Source organism: Chironomus tepperi, unplaced genomic scaffold (genome assembly GCF_022539635.2).
Source record: "Chironomus tepperi strain 1889 unplaced genomic scaffold, CSIRO-AGI_Ctep_v1 contig_445, whole genome shotgun sequence".
NCBI lineage: Eukaryota > Metazoa > Arthropoda > Insecta > Diptera > Chironomidae > Chironomus > Chironomus tepperi.
Genome location: NW_027226567.1, coordinates 8,350,035 through 8,369,116, shown reverse-complemented (window position 1 = coordinate 8,369,116; position 19,082 = coordinate 8,350,035). Strand labels below are relative to the sequence as shown.

General features: G+C 32.1%; 4 protein-coding genes across 6 annotated transcripts; 2 read left to right on the top strand and 2 right to left on the bottom strand.

Moving 5' to 3' along the window:
- Positions 1–107: 107 nt before the first annotated feature.
- LOC139098322 (NADH-quinone oxidoreductase subunit B 2-like) lies at positions 108–1,128 on the top strand. Its single transcript, XM_070650470.1, has 3 exons — positions 108–203; positions 264–442; positions 531–1,128. The coding sequence occupies exons 2-3, from the start codon at positions 276–278 to the stop codon at positions 1,009–1,011; spliced, it is 648 nt and encodes a 215-aa protein (XP_070506571.1). The 5' UTR covers positions 108–203; positions 264–275; the 3' UTR covers positions 1,012–1,128.
- Positions 1,129–1,219: 91 nt separating this feature from the next.
- On the top strand, positions 1,220–2,073 carry LOC139098321 (rRNA-processing protein UTP23 homolog). The gene is made up of 2 exons (XM_070650469.1): positions 1,220–1,384; positions 1,441–2,073. Exons 1-2 carry the CDS (start codon positions 1,265–1,267, stop codon positions 2,059–2,061), a joined length of 741 nt encoding a protein of 246 aa, XP_070506570.1. The 5' UTR covers positions 1,220–1,264; the 3' UTR covers positions 2,062–2,073.
- Ge-1 (Enhancer of mRNA-decapping protein 4 homolog Ge-1) lies at positions 2,062–6,391 on the bottom strand. The gene is made up of 7 exons (XM_070650468.1): positions 6,186–6,391; positions 4,142–6,107; positions 3,918–4,080; positions 3,589–3,763; positions 3,239–3,531; positions 2,624–3,179; positions 2,062–2,516 (listed from the first exon to the last, which is right to left on the bottom strand). Exons 1-7 carry the CDS (start codon positions 6,218–6,220, stop codon positions 2,333–2,335), a joined length of 3,372 nt encoding a protein of 1,123 aa, XP_070506569.1. The 5' UTR covers positions 6,221–6,391; the 3' UTR covers positions 2,062–2,332.
- Positions 6,392–6,723: 332 nt separating this feature from the next.
- On the bottom strand, positions 6,724–17,990 carry RhoGAP19D (Rho GTPase activating protein at 19D). Of its 3 annotated transcripts, none has more exons than XM_070650063.1 (15): positions 17,925–17,990; positions 16,094–16,447; positions 15,037–15,968; positions 14,379–14,870; positions 14,115–14,243; positions 12,065–12,182; positions 11,905–11,997; positions 10,370–10,591; positions 9,851–10,228; positions 9,320–9,755; positions 9,100–9,206; positions 8,907–9,033; positions 8,692–8,843; positions 8,048–8,180; positions 6,724–7,909 (listed from the first exon to the last, which is right to left on the bottom strand). In XM_070650063.1, the coding sequence occupies exons 2-15, from the start codon at positions 16,445–16,447 to the stop codon at positions 6,996–6,998; spliced, it is 4,587 nt and encodes a 1,528-aa protein (XP_070506164.1). In that variant the 5' UTR covers positions 17,925–17,990; the 3' UTR covers positions 6,724–6,995. The 3 variants fall into 3 exon arrangements, with proteins under 3 accessions (XP_070506164.1, XP_070506165.1, XP_070506163.1); XM_070650062.1 differs by lacking the exon at positions 17,925–17,990 and adding an exon at positions 16,791–17,023 and having other exon boundaries at positions 6,725–7,909; XM_070650064.1 differs by lacking the exons at positions 14,115–14,243; positions 17,925–17,990 and adding an exon at positions 16,791–17,023.
- Between the last annotated feature and the right edge of the window lie 1,092 nt (positions 17,991–19,082).

Below are 19,082 nucleotides of genomic sequence, written 5' to 3'. Positions count from 1 at the left end.
AGTATTGAAATTTTTAATATCCACTCAGGTAATTAGTAAACTGTAATATCTAATACTGGACATTGAAAACAAAAAAAAAAACATGTCACGCAGCCTATCAAATGTCACATTCTTGTCGTGTGTTGCTCGGGTTGCATCAGGAAAAACAAAGTTATATAAAAATTAATTTTTTCCTTTAAATATCTAATTTAGACGCAATTAAAGTAACTTTAGAAATTTGTAATCCTTTACATAAGTGATATTCTACCTTTCTATCTATTTAGATCGTCTGAAAGATGCTTCGCAACGCATTAATCTCGTCAAACTCGCTCATCGCGAAAAATCAATCACAATTGCTTAAAGTATGCTCTGTCACAGCAACAAACCAACAACGAGAGCAGAAGACAATGCCTGTTGTCGAAAAAGCAAATCCAGAAAAGTTGCCAGCATCAGCATTTGGATGGTAAGGATCATATTAAGTTTCTGGATGTTTTTTCGGAACTTTTAATGACGGCAAAAAATTTCTTCTTCCTCAAATATTTTGTATTTAGGAAACAATCAAACTGGGCAGATTGGACAGTTGCTCGTCTTGATGATTTACTCAATTGGGGACGTAAAGGTTCAATTTGGCCATTGACATTCGGTTTGGCTTGTTGTGCCGTCGAGATGATGCACATCGCTGCTCCTCGATATGATATGGATCGTTATGGAGTAGTTTTCCGTGCTTCACCACGTCAAGCTGACTGTATTATTGTCGCTGGAACTGTAACAAACAAAATGGCACCAGCTTTAAGAAAAGTCTTTGACCAAATGCCTGAACCAAGATGGGTTATTTCAATGGGATCTTGTGCTAATGGTGGAGGATATTATCATTATTCATATTCTGTTGTTCGTGGATGTGACAGAATTATTCCCGTTGATATTTATGTTCCTGGATGTCCACCAACCGCTGAGGCTTTAATGTACGGTGTTTTGCAGCTCCAAAAGAAAGTTAAGCGTATGAGAACACTTCAAATGTGGTACAGAAAGTAAATTAATTAAATTAGATGACATGTTTTATAGTTATTCGACTTCAACATCCATTAATATCTCTAATGTCTGAGAGAACTGGCAAAATTTAATGTAAATAAAAAATTTAAAAAATCCAAATGTTTTTTGTCATTTTTTAACGATATTTTCGGATTTGAAATTTTGTTATTCAGCGATGATTTTTGAGGTTAGAAAAACAATAACAAAAACATTCAACATTGAACAGCATTGAATGTTAAAAATTAATTAAATAAAAATGAAAGTGACAAGATATAAGAAAGCTAGTAAAAGGATTAACTTTTACATAAATAATTTCGGCTATCATCCCCCAATTCAAGTGCTTATCGATGGAACTTTCTGTTTTGCTGCAATTAAGGTAAATAATGAGAATTTTTCCTGTAATTAAATGATATTCACTGCATAACATTCTAGAATAAACTGCTGATAGAAGAGCAGCTGAAGAATTACATCCAAATGGATTTAAGAGTCTTAACAACACCTTGCATGATCATGGAAACAGATAAATTAGGTCATAAATTTCTTCAAGTCTCCAAAAAGCTCAAAAGTTTGCAACTCAATAGATGTGGACATGAGAAGAATCCATTGACTGGATCTGAATGTATCAAGTCATTAGTGAAAGATAATCGGTATATAATTGCTACTCAAGACAGAGATCTTCAGGAATGGATTAGAAAACAAATTGGAATTGCTTTACTGTATCTGCACAATGTAGTTCCAACATTAGAGGAACCATCATTAGCCACAAGAAATTTCATAGATAGAAAGTCAAAGAAGTCATTAAATGTTTCAAGTTTTGAAGGAGAACAGCTAGTACAATTGAAAAAGAAGGAAGGTATTGTTGAGGTCAAGAAAGTGACAAAAGTTAAGCATAAAAAGAAGAAAGGAGGTCCAAATCCACTGTCCTGTAAGAAGAAACAATCAAAAGACAGTCAAATAACTGGAATTAAGAATAAAACAATTGACAAGAACAAGAACAAGAAGCGAAAAATCAAAATTCCAAAACATGTCAAAGAGGAAATAAAAAAAGCTTAATTAACTTGGAAATTGTAATTTTATTAATATTTTTTAAATTTCTCATCAAAAAATGACTCACTTTCTAGATAGCAAAAATTGTTAATAACTTTTAAAAATGCTTATCGTCTCCGCTATCGTTCATTCTCATTCTGTTCCATGTGAATTAAATTAAATTACTCATAGCTCCTTAACATTAATTGTTTTTTAAATCTTATTTCTTTCAAAATATAATTATATGATGTCTCAGTTAGAATAAATTCAAGATATTTCCAGATATTGACTGTCGTGGTCACATATGTGCTATCGATTGTGCTGCTAACATGATCATTTTCATACTTGAATTTAATTGATTTGATGGATGTGCTGTGATAAACGTGTTGAACGTATTGTAGAGTTCTTTTAAGATTTTCGGTGCATGTTCTCGTGTAATTGTATCGTGCATACTCAAATTAATAATTGCTTCATTTAAATAACTAAAAAGATAAATTTAAAAAAATAACGGTCAACGAAATTTTGAAAAATAACGATCACGAAAATTTTGAAAATTTAAAAACAAAATGACGGTTAAAAATTAACTCACCGATTCTTCAACTCACTGTATCTGCTCATATCAACAGTAATTTGTTGAATAAGTGACAGCAAGACAGTCTGTTCCAATGGACATGGATTCTTAAAAACTACACTAAAATCAGCTTTTTCGATTGTATATTCAACAAGTGATAAGTCATTAGAGATGAGTGCTTGATGAAATGCTTTATTGATTTGTCCATGAGCTAAATGCTGTCGAATTGATTCCTGATGATCATAAACTGTTGGCGCAGGTGTTTCAGCTTGTGAACGTGTAACTGCCGATAATACTGAATCTTCCAATGATGACTTTTGTAGCTCAAATCCATTATGAATTTCATTCTTAACTTGTTCCTTAACATCATGAATAATCTTCGCTTGAAGTTGTTCAATTTGTTGCTTGATATTAAAGAATCGTGCATTTACTAAAGGAATTAATGTTGCTTCATTTTGTATCTTGACTTCCTGCTTCACTTGCTGTGGAATTTGGTGAATGGCACCAGAAAATTCAGTCATTTGGAATTGAACTGCTCCATATTGTTTCATGTATGTGTCGAATGCTCTTGTGTCTGTGGGGATTGGAATATTAATGAAGGAATTGAATCAATTAGAAATTTAAGGATCTTACATTCTTTGGTTCCAGCTGTAAACGCTTTTCCCATTTCCTGGAACATTTCATTCGTGATCTTCTCATATGAAGGAATCATGATGTCCTCCAAAGATTTCTTGAATATTTGCTCGAGCGACTTTTGAATGCCGGCTAGAATTGATAGACTTATGCTTTCTATAAATGCCTTATGTCCACAAATGTTCTTAATATTATCCTTTATTGCAATTTCCAATGATTGAGTTTGTGTACGGAATAGTTGATTAAACAATTGCATTAGTGAATCTGTTATTTCGCGTTGATCATATTTACCCCTACAAAGATATTATTTAGTTAATGACTTGTCTATAAATAGCTGACTTGTTACTTACTTGTTGAGCAAAAGAGAAACTTTTTCATAATTTTGTTCAACAGATTTCTTGCAATTTTCCTCAACTTTTACTATATTTTTTTGTGTCAGTATTGCTTCTGCATTATTTTGTGTTTTTAAGGTATAGATTTCATTTCTTAATTCTGCAATATATCGAGATTGTTGCTCCATGATTTCTAAAATGTCAAAGAAAATTGTATTAATTTAACGTTTTTCTAAGTTTTAAATCTAAAACGATTTTTTTGAGTTCAAATAAACTTATCGAAAACGAACTCATGAACTACTGAACGATTTTTTTAAATATTCAAAAAATTAAAATACGTTACTTACCAATCATTTGATTCATTCGATTTGACAATGTCTCAATCTGTTTAGATGTTGCTGGTGTAGATGCATCGACGAATTGGGGTGCTTGTGGCCACTCATGAGTCTTTGTTTTAACAACTTTTATATCAGGCTCATCGTCTTCATCATCTTCTTCATTACCATCGTCCTAAAAATTTGGAATTATTTAATTATTTACATGACCAAGACATGATCAATCAATCAATTACCTCCTCTTCATCATCTTCCTCATCATCGTCATCAATATTCTTGAAATTTGTTACATCCAATGCATTAAGTGCACTCAAGACAGCAGCTTTATCCTCTGTCTCATCAATATCATCGTCTTCCTCTTCTTCAGGCGGATAATAATCTTCATTGTCTTGAGAATCAGCTTGTAACATTATTTCACGAACTTCACGACTTGGACTTGAACCACCTGAAACGGACTTTAATGGAATTGGAGGCTCAGCTGCCATTTTTTGTTGGAAAATCTTTTCTTCTTCGATTAATGAGCAGTTTGCAAGATTCAGTACATTTTCATGTGTTTTATTAGCTACAACAGCAGGTGAAGTTGGATTATTCTTTGCCAACATGAAAATTGTCGACAAAACTTCTTGACTAACTTCTTTAGGCTTCTCAACTGGTGAACTAAATGAATCTGGTGTAAGTAAATTCAATTGCGATGCTTTTTGTGGCGGCGTTCTTAATGTAAAATCATTCTTCTTAATTTCGGCAGTTGGATTAGAAACATTTAATAGCTGCAGCGCTGGCGATTTCGGTTTTGTGACGGCTGATGCTGAAGACGTTGACACTTCGGTATTGAGGATTTCTGCGCTTTTATTTAATGCCGTTTGATACAAAATGTGACATTCTTGAAGACTTTCCGGAAGAATCATGAACAGCTTAAGGACCACACAATAAACGGAATTATTTTCTTCATCAAAATCTTCTAACTCATCAATTAAGTAATTTTCACTCAATGCACACTTATAACGACGAATAGATGCATTTGATATACCATAGCTAAGAACAGTTGATGCAAGATGAAATTCAGCAATTGATTTAATGAAAACACGAGCAACTGCAGCATCATTTCCATTCGTTTCGTCACCATTTTGACTCAGTGCATTTTCCTTCAATATTTGCAGTACATAAAGTTGGCGATTAGTCATATCATTAAGTATGAGGTAGGATGAAGTGCGATCGATTTCTGCTTTTAATGATATTTTCTGATCAGTTGCTGATTTAAATTGAATTGTTTGCAATGTTTTCCATGAATCACAGCTAGAAACTTTAATTTCTGTATTATTCTTTGCTAATGTAACTACATATTTCCATAGGCTACTTCCAGCAATTGGCTGTGTATGATTATCAAGAAAGAAGAAATTGCTTATTGGTGAGCCATCATGTGGATTCCATGAATGAAGACATCGGGGATTAGTTTCGTGGAAGTAAATTTGATAGAATCTAATATGACCATCCTCAGTTCCAATAGCTAATGTTGTCCCATCGGGTGAAAATGTACAGCATGTAATCAATGATCGATCTTCTTCATAACTTCTGACAATTCCTTCCTTTATATTTTCAACCTTATGAACACCAGCTCCATATGTTTCAATTATGGATTTGAGTGAATAGCATTCAAATTTATTTCCGCGCACCCACACAAGCAATTGAACCGAAAAGTCATCTTCTTTGTCATTCTCTTCGGGAACATATGGACAAAAGCTGAGTTTATCCATTAATGGAACATGATCTTTAATTGGATTTTCAATTTTGACCAATAAAACGCAATTAATTGTGTCTTCAGAATCATCAAATGGTAATTTATAAACATGTAATGCAGTTTCCTCAATACATCCAATAATTACTTCCTTACTATTTGCAAACTGAATATCCAGAATTTCTGATGCCATTCCTCTAATCAGCGCTCTTTTATTGTTCATTCCAAAATTGATAATTCGTACCATTCCTTGATTATTGACTTTGATCGAATAAGCAATAATCTTTCCATCTTTATGTACAGCCACTAAATGGCCTGGATAATTTTTATTTTCCCATTTATATCCAATGATGTTTTTCAATTTCACCATGGAACTCCCTTGATTTGTTGTTCTTGATGGAACTTGTACAGTAACATTTGCTCCATTTGTCTCATAGCAATGCTGTGTATCGTCAGCACTGTTAAAGGCTCTACAATTTTGCATAAGTTAGGAAAAAGAAGAAAACTTTGAATAAAAAAGAATTTTTACAGCAAAAACTCGCACTCACATTGTTAAAGAAATTTGATTAGACTTTTTGTCCATTTTACGTCCGCTCTTCTTCAAAATATACCGGAATAGATAACAAGTCGCTCCTAGCAAGAGAAGAGCCAAACTTTTCTGTATTTTCCGGTTAATTTTATTCCTTTTTATGAATTTTTCTCTATCAAACACTAAAATTCGGCTTTTGGATGTTCAGAAAATTATAAGCGACTGAGTGCGTTGTGCAATTTAGCTGATTTTTCCGATAGAATTCTTACATGTCTGTCGAAATGTCCAAAGCTTTAAAATGAATTCTATTCTATTCCATAGCTTACTACGAAGGAATTAAATAATTACAACCTTAAATACACCAAAATATCCTGAAAATCTGCAAAATCCCTTAAAATACGTTACATCAACAATATTCAAATTAAACATCAACTTTCTCCCTGTAAATTGACTTATTTTAAATTTTTAAAAATTCGTTAAAAGAAAAGCATTTTTATATCATAATTTAATTCTTTATTTCTATGAAATGTGAATTTTTCTTTTCAATGAATGAATCGATTGATGTGATTAATGCAATAAAATATACATACACAAAATTCTCGCTTTCTCTCGTCTGTGAAACATTTGTAAAATATAATCAAGCAAAATAAAATAAAAATAAAAATTGTAGATAAAATGACGATGAAACAACTAAAAATCTGATGCGAATTCCTTAAAATTAGCAATAAAATTATTCATTTCTTGAATATATGTATTTATGAATTTGTGTGTGTGTGTGTGTTTTGTTTTGTTTTGTCCATGTTCTTCCTCTTAACATGTTTAATGGATATTAATTTGTGATGGGTGTCATGAAACTTGTTCGATCACTTGTTTTGATTATTGTAGGATTATTGTAATCATAATCGTGTGCACCAATTCCTATCGTATGACGTCTTCGAATTGATCTGCTGCCATTATGTCTACGATATTTAGAATTTCCACCAGTTGATTGAGAATTATTCGTAGTATTGGTCGTGTCGTGCAGCTGCCTTCGCTTATTTATATTCTTATCTGTTTTCTCATCTTTTGTCAATGATAAACGTACTTTATCACCTTTATTAGCACAGCAACATTCATTATTATTATTACTACTCCTATGACTCTTATAATTCAATGATAGAGATCGATTTAAACTATATTTTCTCTCGAGATGCTCCAAATTTGTTAGAATTCTGTTAACTTTTCTTAGCACCGAATCTTCCAAACGTATTACAGATCTCATATGCTCCCGATAATTGCTTGTTGTTGACGAATCTGTATCTGATGATGATTCCAATGATAGTTTTGAGCTACTTTTATCATTCTTCGATTGATCCATTTGTAACTCAGAACCAACTTTTTGCTTCTCACTATTATTACTACTAGAATTATTATTATTATTATTATTACTTAATGATTGTCTTATTGGCTTGACACGCGCTTGTATTAACGGCCTCTCTGGACTCTCATCGGCAAATGGAATGTTTTCACCTAATGTTAATGGTCGTGGATGCTGTAAATGCGTCATTTTACTTATTACGGAATAACGTGGATTGGAATTTGATATCGTAGTTGATGTCGATGACGATGATACTGATGTCGCTGTTGATAGCGTCTCACTTTGTGCCACATTATCCTCTTTATCCGACTCAACTGATGAGTTTCGCAGTGATCGTAATTTATTATCCAGTAATGCTGTTACGGTGGCAGTTAGAGATGTTGATCCTGAAATGTCAAACAAATTTAGTATAATAGAAATAGTCAATAACATCAACAATACATTATAATTGCAAAATTAGTATAAAAAAATATGTAAATGGCAAGCGAAAAAGAAAAGAAATAGTTGTGGTAGTAGATTCTTACCGTTTTCACAATTCTCGGTAAATGCACTATCAAAGTCGTCTTCCGATGAACGAGGAGTTTCCGCTAACGATTCATTGCTTTTCAGTTTTGACATTTTCGGATTTGCCTTTTGTAAATCTTTTGATTCAGCCGACTATATTGTGATTAAACATGAAAATAGTTTTGGTTTTTGTTTAGCGTTAAAAAAAATCAGTTTGTAAGCAACAGAGTTGATATCCTAGATATGTCTGCGATCAGATGAAACCTTGATCTGATATATCTTGTGTCTTATAGCTCTAATTCAGTGGTGGACAATCTTTTAAATTTATCGACACATCTTGACGATAAGCCGTGACCGAAACCGTACACGGTGTACGGTTCATGATATTTCCAGAAAATTTTGGCGGCAAACAGGATGCCCGCAACTGCTCTAATCCTTAGCCTCCTTATCTTAAATAATATCATTACAGAATGACACAGTACTTGACTACAGTTACATCGGAGATATCAACTCTGGTAAGCAATATTATTGTTTCTGTCTAAATTTCATAAAATATGCGAAAGAAGCATCTCAACATCAAATGAGATTTTTTTCACACCTCAAATCTTTAGTCACTACTCACTAACAATTATCGTTTAATATAGAAAATTGTTTTATGACTTACCGTGGTCATGCTCTCGAGTGATAATGAATCTGGTGTCATTGATGATGATGTACTTCTTCTTTGCGTCGTTTTTCGTATTTTTCGATTCGCCGCTTGTACAATATTTGCTACAAATCTCGACGATGTATCTTTCTGTACATCTTTAGTTAGTGCTATTAATGAAATGACATTAATTTGTTTGGTACTATTAATAAAAATATTTTTCATCAGCTTACGCTCTATTTTGGCAACATTCTCTAAAAGAAAATCTGCTGATGGAAGCTCAGATCCCGAATCCGTGGAAGCTTGATATATTTTAATCTTTGCACTCGGCATTGGTTCGTTTTCAAAGAAATATCCATACTATAAAAATAAATACACATTAATCTTCATATATGAACATAAATGATGCCGACATCATTAACTCACATGACTGATAAGAGATTCCACTATTTGACATTGATGCCGCATATCTTTAACTACCATTTCTAATGAATCGTTTGACTTTCGCACTATCGACGGTCCAAATACGATCGCTAAAATTTATTTAAATTTCCAACGGTTATTTCAAATTCAAATATTATATTTGTAAAACCATACAACAGTTTTAGAAACTTTTGCTGTTGTAGGGTTTCGATATATATCTCACCTAAATTTCTCGGTTCCATTAAATTGACCGATGCATTATCACTAACTTTATACAAATGCGCTATGAGATGCTTTAATGTTTCATAATTATGTCGCGGAAGTTTTCCTAATAGGCTCTTAAGCTCTTGAAATCGCTGACTATGTTCCGGTTTCTTATCAGCTTCGATGAAATTACCATACAATTCGTTCGATACAATCGGTTCGGAAAGGCTTCGAATGAATAATTTCAGTAAACTAGATACTACATTTACATCCTCCCATTTTGGATCGTTCAAGGTTTGCTCATCCATTCCATTGCGGTTTATTAGCTCGTTTAGATTCGATATAGCTGCCGTATTACCGGGTATACGATAAATTCCAACAATACACATGCCTCTCGTCTCAACTATCTTTGTGCATTTTGATATTATTAGTGGCACGTAAAAGTTCTCTTCCGACTAATAAAAAAAAAAGAATCAAGCATGAATAGAATGTAAATAAAATCGTTGTAAAACAATCAATCATAAAACTTAACAGGAGGGGAGAGACTTACCGGTGTACATTGAGATAATGTGCAACCTTCACTGACATTTGACGTTGGCGAATCATTTTGCGGTTGCATTTTTTTAAACTGATTTGTCACAAAATGTTTCCACGTTGATTTCTGTTTAGGTGAGTTAGTCTCCTTATCCGATAATGATGGATTTAATAGTGAAGATGATGTGACTAAAAGATTCTGTGGTGCCTTTCTACTTTTAGTAACCGGTGATTGTCCGGAAGGCGATCGAGATCCAAAATGATATTTTCGTTGTTGTGTCTTAGCCAATGGAGATGGATTGTCATCGCTGCTTAGTGTTGATGCTTGCATCGTTTCTATTGCAGCTATTCGTTGTGGTTCAGCCTTTTGAATTCCAACGTCTGCTGAACATTCCTGGGAATTACGCATAGATTGATTAGTTAGGGTAAATTGGACTTAAGTTGTGGATTTAAGAACAGATTTAAATTTGGCGGGAACTCAAGGTCGAATTTTAAATTCAATCAATTCTATAAGCCGGTTAAGTATAAAACTTACTGTGTCTGTTTTCACATCATTTCGCGCCACACTTTTCAAACAGCTCATCCATTCGGACATTTCCTGTGAACTTTGAGTCTGTAGCAGTAATTCACATTCACTATCACATGCTGCAGGATAATTTGCTGATGAAAGACGAAAAACATTTTTTCGCTTCGTATAATTCCCATCAGTTACATCGAAGTTTGTTAAGTCAATTGTTCCACCACTTGAGTCAGGACTCTATTAAGTAAATTAAATAAAATTATAATACAATAGACAATTCAATTAAGATTTAAATAAGCTTCGAACAAACAAAATTATTTATACACGAGTGCTATACCCATGAGCCAATCGAATTCCAACGCTTTATACTGAAATTCCTAAAGCCTGTCTTTACGTCTTTCCAATGTAAACTTGGTCGTGGTGTCTCATTCTTAATTCTATGACTATTTGACTGCTTAACTTTTACTTTCTGTCTTAATTCTGTACTGGATTTGGTATTTGATGACTTTCTTGAGAGCATCATATGATTTACTTAATTAACTTCTTTAGCTCTAACTCCCACACAAAACCTTAACTAACTTTTTATCAATTATCAACAAAAATAATAATACAAATTGTACTTTTGAAGTATGAAAAAAGCAATTAACTTAATCATTTGGATGGAATGAACGTGATTTGCATAATTGATCAACGACAATAATAATTGACAACAATCAGGTGCACAAAGATATTTTGTCGTCTATGACTCTTTCAATACTGATCGAATGATTGCATATTTAATAAATAAATTTTTTTTGTGTTTTAACATTATTCGATACTAATACTGTCAATAAGTATGATGAGTGCGGGCATATTTTATAATTTTAATTACAGTGTTGTTATTTGATTGATATGATTTGAGAAGAGCTTGAAGATTTGATGGTTTGACAATAGATTTAGGAGTTCTATGCTGTATTGCAGAATTGTCCAAACTTCATTGCGAATTTGCACACCTTGATGATAAACCTCGACTAAAACCGCACATAGCATTCGGTTTAAAGTATTTTCAAGAAAGTCAGCAAAGCACTAGTGCGCCGCGAAACATGATTTGGACAACATAGTTGTATAGCCTCAAATTAATGGAGATTGCACGGTTTCTAGGTCACTAATGAATAATAATAGTTAACTTGACTGAAAATAGGAATCCTTGTCCTTTGAGGATTGGATTTGATCCAGAAAAGTCAACTTCTTCTTCGAATTCAGCCACTCTACATAAGAAAGCATCAATCAACTCTACAAGTCAATTGAACTGAATATAGAACTGTATCTTTACTATTCTATACTTATCAAATACCCAATCAACAACACTGTATCAATAACATTTCATTATAATGAGCTCATCAAGCTTATAGTTTTCAATAGTCTCGATTAATTACCCAAAACATCCCAAAAAAGGATTTACCACCATAATCCCAAATACGATAGAAAACTCATAAAAATATTTATCCACAAACCCAAATTGTTGTCATGAAATCGAAATTATTATCGTATAATTAATAAGTTTGACTTACCTGACTTACTTTTCCCTCTCTCAATATCGTAAGCTTTAAAATATTTCTTTTTAATTCAGCATTGCATTGCCTCCAATTTCTATCATGTGAACGCTGTCAATTAAATTGAATTATAAGCAAATTAATTATAAAATAATAAAAAAAGTATCTTCAATCTTACCCGTCCGTTAATTAAAGTAACCTTTACGTGTAAAATCCCTTGCTTTGTTATTGCTATATTTACATCCGATAATGCATTATCACGGAAATAAGACAACGCCTTTGCTTTTGATGCATGACTGTGAAAGTTTAAAATTGATAATATTATTATTATTGTGGCTAGTAAAAGAACTACTTTGATAAGCGCACGTATTTTAATTAAGTTTTTTTGTTTTAATTTGCTTCAAATCAAAGCCCTTTTGTATTAAGTTAATTAAAAAAAATAGAAAATTACAAAGTAGAGTAATATAAGCAGTAATTATTTCATCACCGCAAAGTGTGTATGTACAATATTGAGGGTAATTGAGTAATGATGATGTGCGTAGCGCATTTTCCCGCCAAAAACAATTGACCCCTAAAAGAACTAGTATTGTAATAAAAGAAATTCTATTGGATTGTTGAGTGATGTTTATGTATATCAGGGTTGATGTGCTATGTTGCAAAGATATGAAATTTACACTGTATCTGGGTCATACAGTATGTACGACCTATAAATGCTTGTGTATCTTTTTTTTGTGTTTGCATATTATTTCCCAACAAATTTAGTTGTTTATTAGATTCTCAATGGAGAAATATTTGTTATTGAAAGGACTATACAAGCTTTATTAAGTTACTGAGATCATTTTTGATTTGATGAATGAGATTTTTCAGGGAATTATTGAATTAACTAAATTAGTTGACTGAAGATTGAGAGATTTGCACAGATTTGGAGCTTTTTTCAGCTAATTTAAATTTTTTAAGATATTTTAAAATAGAAATCAAGTTATTCGGATTAATCTGGAATTAACTTGTGCTATCTAGAATCAATTTGGTCAATATAGAAGTTGACATTAAGCAAATATAAATAATCAAAGTGATATGCTAATCTAATAAAGATTTTCTACACAGATGCTAATCATGTTAATCAAATCTTATTAGATCACATTTATATAAGAGTCTAAATTCGAATTTAGGATTATCTTTTACTAGGTAATGTCAGAATCCAATTAAAATGATCTAAAATCAGGGAATAAGATTTATTATATTGGAAAAATTGAATCTACTTAATAAAAGTCGATTCTACTTAATACAAGGTTCTAGTCGCTTTCGAGCTTTATTATTCCTAAAAGGCAATAATCATGCTCGTCTAAATGAACGTACTCATGAGTATACTCAATCAATATAATTAACTATGCTTAATTTTTGTGATCGTACTCATGAACAAACTCATTTTTTGTTCGGCTATCTTATCCTGGCTTGTATATGGATGGATAAACTCTAATTCTGTTTCTATATGCTTTTATATGTAGCAAATTTGACTGCTAAGTGTTCATACCAAATGTGCGAAATTGATCAACTTCCTTTTGATCAGATTCTAATTATCACATTCACAGCTATTGAAAATTTTAGCATTTCGGATTAGTTTTAATCATTTAAACATCCTTGTGTAAAGTATAACTTTAAGTATTGATGGACGATAAACAGAATCTTCCCAAATTCCCACCTACCCAAAATTTCACCCAGCAACATATGTTCTAGTCAAACTTAAGACATGACTCTACATTATCGATACACACGAATGATATGAATCAATAAGCATGAATTTTTGTTAGATATTTATATGAAAAAAATGTGAAAAAGATGTGCTAAGAATTAATGTTATAGCCAATAACACGTCACACGTTAAAAGGTGCAAATTGGAGTCAATTATTTAAATATTTTTTTTTTCTCACAAATAAACTTTAATAATCTTTATAGAGCGTGAATTTGTTAATTTTTTTTATACTTTAAAGCGTAGGCAGAATTTATTTTATTTTTTATTTTTCTTCACATTAACCCGTTAAAGAAAAAAAAGTATGTATAAAATAAACTAAATAGTATTTTCACCGGCAAGAATGTTTAGAAAGTCGCATGTGAGTGTGTTTTAGATTAAGCGGAAAATAATTATTTTGTAAAGAGGAAGGAACAAAAAAAATTGTGGAAAGACAAAAAAAAAAATGTCTTCATGAAAAATTATCATCATTATTATTAACCTTGCGTGTACGATATGATTGTCTTTTGAGATTTCATGAGAATTCTGTGATGCTTGAGGCTCCTCGAAAATTCGTTTCAAGAACTGAATATCAACTGTAAACTTTGGGGGCGTCCACTTTTGATATGAGCTATTTTATCGTTGCAAGATATATAATTTTTTTTTGTTGTTGTGTGACAGACGAAAAAAATAAAGTCCATAAATGCAAGATGTAAAATGGTAATCAACAGGAAAGAAATAATAAAAAAAAAAAAAATTAACTTACACTTTTAATTGCTGTTGTATTTCTTCATCATCCGCTGTTACAGACACTGAATTTTGATCTGTATCGCTTGCTGTAAAATGATATTCATCGTTTGCTGTTGCCTTGAGATAAGACGTTCTCCTTGTTTTACGTTCCTCATCATCACTTGCAGCCCGTTGTGCTAATTTTTGTCTTAATATCACTGGTAATACTTCAGGTGAACTCCTTACAGCTGTCAAATATGAGTTTTCACGTACAGGCTTAGGCCTTTCTTTTTTCATTAAAGTATTATTGTTGTTAATGTGATTAATATGAATTGCATCACCAAGCTTGTCATTCTCTTTCATTGACTCAACGGACAGTGAGCGCGCCTTTACTGGCAATGACTTTAGTTCTTTGTCGTCCTTGATTTTGTCATCTGACGAACATCTCCATGATGAATCAATATTCGCTTTTGCCTCAAATACTTGACGTCTCAGGGCAACATTAGACACCAGTGGTTTTGTGTTTATTCTAAAAATAATTTTCAATTTTTTTTTTCCCAAATACATCACAGAGAAAAATTTTTTTTCATACATTTATTTTCTTGTTTCTTCTTGAACGTTAGTTAACGTTAGGAGAAACGAAAAGGAAAAGAAAAAGAAAAGAGGAAAAAAGAATGTTTATAAAACTTTCTTACCTGCTAAGTTCACTTTTGTATAAAGATGTTCGATCTATTCCATCAGGCGAGAGTGGGCGACCTGATTCAAACTGTTTAGTTCGCTCGGATACAATTCTTAAGCCTTGTGATGGAATTGGTGATGATCCTATGACACGTAAATGTCGATTATCTTCCGGACGTAATGTTGAGCCTTCCATCATGCTACTACTACTTCCAATAAATGATATATTGTTTGATGGTTGTCCATCTTGGATATAATAGGGTGAGGTGGGTAATGAAAAATAGGCATTATTTGTGCTACTTCTATCCTTAAAAAATTGTTCCCTTAATGCAAAACGATTGCTTTGGATATCAGAGAGCTCTTGAGATACAGATTGTGGTTGTCTCATAGAATCAAGCGATCGTCCATAATCTAAATTCATATCAGCAAAATTGTCGGGTTTCAGTCGATTTGGTTGTGGAAAATTTAATGTAGCACGTTGTTGAAAATGAGCATGATCACGATTTCCTTGCTCCGGTGTTGGTTCTAGTATTAAAGGCTTGTTTGGACGCTTTAAAAATTCTTCCTTCTGTTCAATTTGATGTCGAAGACGAGACAATATTGCATCCTTTATTTCAGTATTTATACCCGCGGCAAATTGATTTTTGAAACCTTGCTGCTGAAACTGCTGTTGTTGATCATATTGCACTTGACTCATATTTTGCAATACTCGTGGTTGTACTATTGCCATTGGATTTCCATTTCCAGCGTAGACATTACGATTTGATGTGTTTATAATCGGCATTAATGGACTATATAGGGCTTCTTGTTTTTCTGGTACACTTTGCAATGAGAACTGTTCTTGTTGTCGTTTATTACTACTCATAATTGGCATTAAACTTGATCTTACAGCTTGTTGAGCTTGTGGGCGTTGATTTGTTTCGGGATTATGTGCTGTTTCACTAAAAAACTATATTAAATATGGACAAAAAGGGAGGAAAAACAAATGATGAAGATATCAATTTTAAAAGGCAAATATTGCATTAATCCACTGTAAATAGACACAAAAAAAATAAAATAAAATGATATACATACGGTTTGTAATATGTCATAGCACTTAGGAACAATCTGTATTACTAATGTTTTTGGAGTTTTTTGTATAGTAGCAACAATATCAGCAAATTGGAATTGTAGAGATACGGATATACCGTTCACAGCTATAAGTCTATCACCTTCTTTGAGTCCTGCATTATCAGCCTCTGAATTAGGTATAACTTTCTTCACAAACACTGTATCCATAGGTTGTGAAAAATTGGCAAGACCACATTGTTCAAGTTTCTTAGCAATTGCTGGATCTTGAACATCCGGAGGATAGACAATAAAGTGTCTTAAGGTGAATCCGAAAGCCCCATTTTGACGTTGAAGAACAATAGTTCTCGGCCCGTCCATCTGAAATTTATGGACAATTTTGTTGCTTATTGTAATACTTTTTTTTTGTTATATATGTTTACACCAAATAATAATAAAAAAAAATTGCTAAATTATATTTTTTTTTGTCTTCGTGCACGAAACACAATAAAATTGATTATAGCAGAAAAAATCTCTCAAGCATAATATTTTTTTTTTCTCTTTTGCTCCACAAGTTAATTGCCTTAAATTGAAAAGGTCTTAGCCTAATAAAAAAAAAAATATTGCACATTTTTCTCCCTTAAAGGTCACTTTTTTAAACTATTTAAAATATTTATCAGCACAATTAAGTCATAAACTAACATATATGATTAAAATAATTCACCTTTGACGGCTCCTCTAGCCGATTTTAAAAAGATATACTTTTTTTTTTTATTTTCTTTTCACTTGATCTCAAAAATCGAATTTCATATTTGTAATATTTGTTTAAAAACTCTATTTTTCTTCAATTTCCATTTTCTCCAGCACTCGTTTTATGTAAACAAACACCTCTTAAATGCTTTCAAATTACTTTTTAAAAATAGATTCGAATTATTACTTAAATAAATTAACAATAATAAAGAAGAAAATATGAATAAATAATTAGGGATATTATTTGCACGACAATTTTGTTGCTCATTTTCGGTTCTCGATTCACGAACTGTCGATTTCTCTAAAATTTATAATGTTATATGATGTTATACTTTTAACATCCTTAACTATTTTAAATTGTACAGTTGTGAATTAATATACAATTAATTAATTAAGCTTATTTAAGCTTTAATTAAGGATTTAAAATTATTCCCGGTACACGCTAATTGAGATCCCTAAATTTTCTAAATACCCACAAATGCCCACCTCGTTTTGCTCAAAATTTTGAATTATTTTCGACCGTTATACTATTTTTTTGTAGTAATTTCTAGGGCGCTTGGTACGGAATCTGAAGTGTTGTGTTATAACTTTATAGTCGTTAAACTAAACTTTTTTAAGGCATTTAATTGAAATATTGACGATAAAATTAGAACAAAACACATTGACTGATACCAATGGCTTTAAACATTCTTAATCTCTGCATATTATTAATCGAAGTTACTTTGATCCTACTGGATCTAATTTTTAAGAGAACGGAAGTATCTTGGATTCGAATGAATCAAGTTCTTAATGAGGAGCAGTGACTTGAAGTTGACTGAATTGTAAGTTAAAATCTGACATGTTACTGCAAAATTTGTAAATTAATTCGCAGCTGTTTATTGATCATGCAATATTTCAGTTGCAAAAAGCATGTCGAAGTGAAATAAACGAAGAATTTTGCAATATTTTTCATACCAAAAATCAATTTTGTTGCTACCTTTTTAATATCTTAAAGATTTTAAGTGCTTCAAAGCAAAAATTGAAAGAATTTCATAACTTTTTTTTCAAACAAATTCAATAACAAGTTATATGAACACCGGAAATACCAAAACAGTGATGCACATTTTACCTAGTTGGAATATGCCTGAGCCATTGTTATTCAGATTGACACCTAACACCTTCAGGTGAAATATTTTGACTGAATAAAGAATTTCATGATTTATTTATTTCGCAAAGGTTTTTTTTTCATAACATCGTGAATGGGACCGAAAACATCCGACTTTTTTTTTCTAGAGCATTGGAGATAAATGGAAAGATTTTTTTCTTAACTTACTGGAATTTTATGAGTTTTAATTGCCGAGACGAGATTAAGATGTATAAATTCCTATAAAAATCACTGAAAAATAAGTTGAATCTGTTCACTTATTAGGTAAAGCTCTTATGGGAGGGGAGAGGGTGAGGGGTCAAAATTTTGTTGGGCGTCAAATGATTCAATAGAAATTATGTTACGTACCCGTGCAGCACAAATGAAGAAGGATCTGCTTCGGAGCTCTTATGTCTTCGCTAAACCTCTTTTACTTTTACTAGGGCAGTTATCTGCTGTATTTTTGCTGGGACGCTGCTGTACTTTTTAGCCTCGCTGCTGTGTCCCAACAAAGCCTCAAAATGTCCCGATTTTTCAAGAAGTCATAAACTCCGTACAAATTTTGGAATTTTTGACAAATTTTGAACATTTTTTTCAAAAGTGTCCCGATATTTTGCGAAAATCCTTGGAAAATCCTCTGGTAACCCTAACTAATATCAAATGAAAGTCGCCTCCATGTGGAGACCAAATGGCTACCAAATAGCGTGTTTCCATTGGAATTAATAAAAGATGCTTAGCTGAGCCTTTAAAGCTCTTTCGCGGAGCCTTATCCATTTGCATCGCTCGAGGTAGGTGGAGAGCAGGTCAAAAATTCAAGTTCATTGCGTTACATAACAAGTGAACGACCCCACAGTAAAATGAAAAAGTTTAAGATCACTGATCTGTCTACATATCCTACCTGATAATTTTCTTTTTACCAAATGTTATGAAATGAATTGGAAATGACTCAAAAAATTAAAACACGTGCTTTTTTAGATTCTAAAAATTTTTAGTTTAGTTTATTACCCAAACTTTTTTAAAATTTTCTATAGAGTTTTATAATTTTTAATTTCAATTTTCTTTTGATAACAAAAACAAAGAATAAAAAGTATTTCATACACATGAACCGATAAGGAATAATTGATAGAGTAAAAATTCATTTAA

What these genes read in the sequence shown, in the direction of transcription:
- Ge-1 (XM_070650468.1), bottom strand. Translation starts at nt 6,220, where the DNA reads ATGGACAAAAAGTCTAATCAAATTTCTTTAACAAT. An exon ending in AATCAAATTTCTTTAACAAT is followed by an intron (nt 6,108 to 6,185) that starts GTGAGTGCGAGT and finishes GCAAAATTGTAG; the next exon opens with AGCCTTTAACAGTGCTGACG. An exon ending in GTTTCTCTTTTGCTCAACAA is followed by an intron (nt 3,532 to 3,588) that starts GTAAGTAACAAG and finishes ATATCTTTGTAG; the next exon opens with GGGTAAATATGATCAACGCG.
- LOC139098321 (XM_070650469.1), top strand. Translation starts at nt 1,265, where the DNA reads ATGAAAGTGACAAGATATAAGAAAGCTAGTAAAAGGATTAACTTTTAC. An exon ending in TCTGTTTTGCTGCAATTAAG is followed by an intron (nt 1,385 to 1,440) that starts GTAAATAATGAG and finishes ATAACATTCTAG; the next exon opens with AATAAACTGCTGATAGAAGA.
- RhoGAP19D (XM_070650063.1), bottom strand. Translation starts at nt 16,447, where the DNA reads ATGGACGGGCCGAGAACTATTGTTCTTCAACGTCAAAATGGGGCTTTC. An exon ending in CATTATCTCAATGTACACCG is followed by an intron (nt 9,756 to 9,850) that starts GTAAGTCTCTCC and finishes TTTTTTTATTAG; the next exon opens with TCGGAAGAGAACTTTTACGT. An exon ending in TGGAATCTCTTATCAGTCAT is followed by an intron (nt 9,034 to 9,099) that starts GTGAGTTAATGA and finishes TTATTTTTATAG; the next exon opens with TATGGATATTTCTTTGAAAA.
- LOC139098322 (XM_070650470.1), top strand. Translation starts at nt 276, where the DNA reads ATGCTTCGCAACGCATTAATCTCGTCAAACTCGCTCATCGCGAAAAAT. An exon ending in CCAGCATCAGCATTTGGATG is followed by an intron (nt 443 to 530) that starts GTAAGGATCATA and finishes TTTTGTATTTAG; the next exon opens with GAAACAATCAAACTGGGCAG.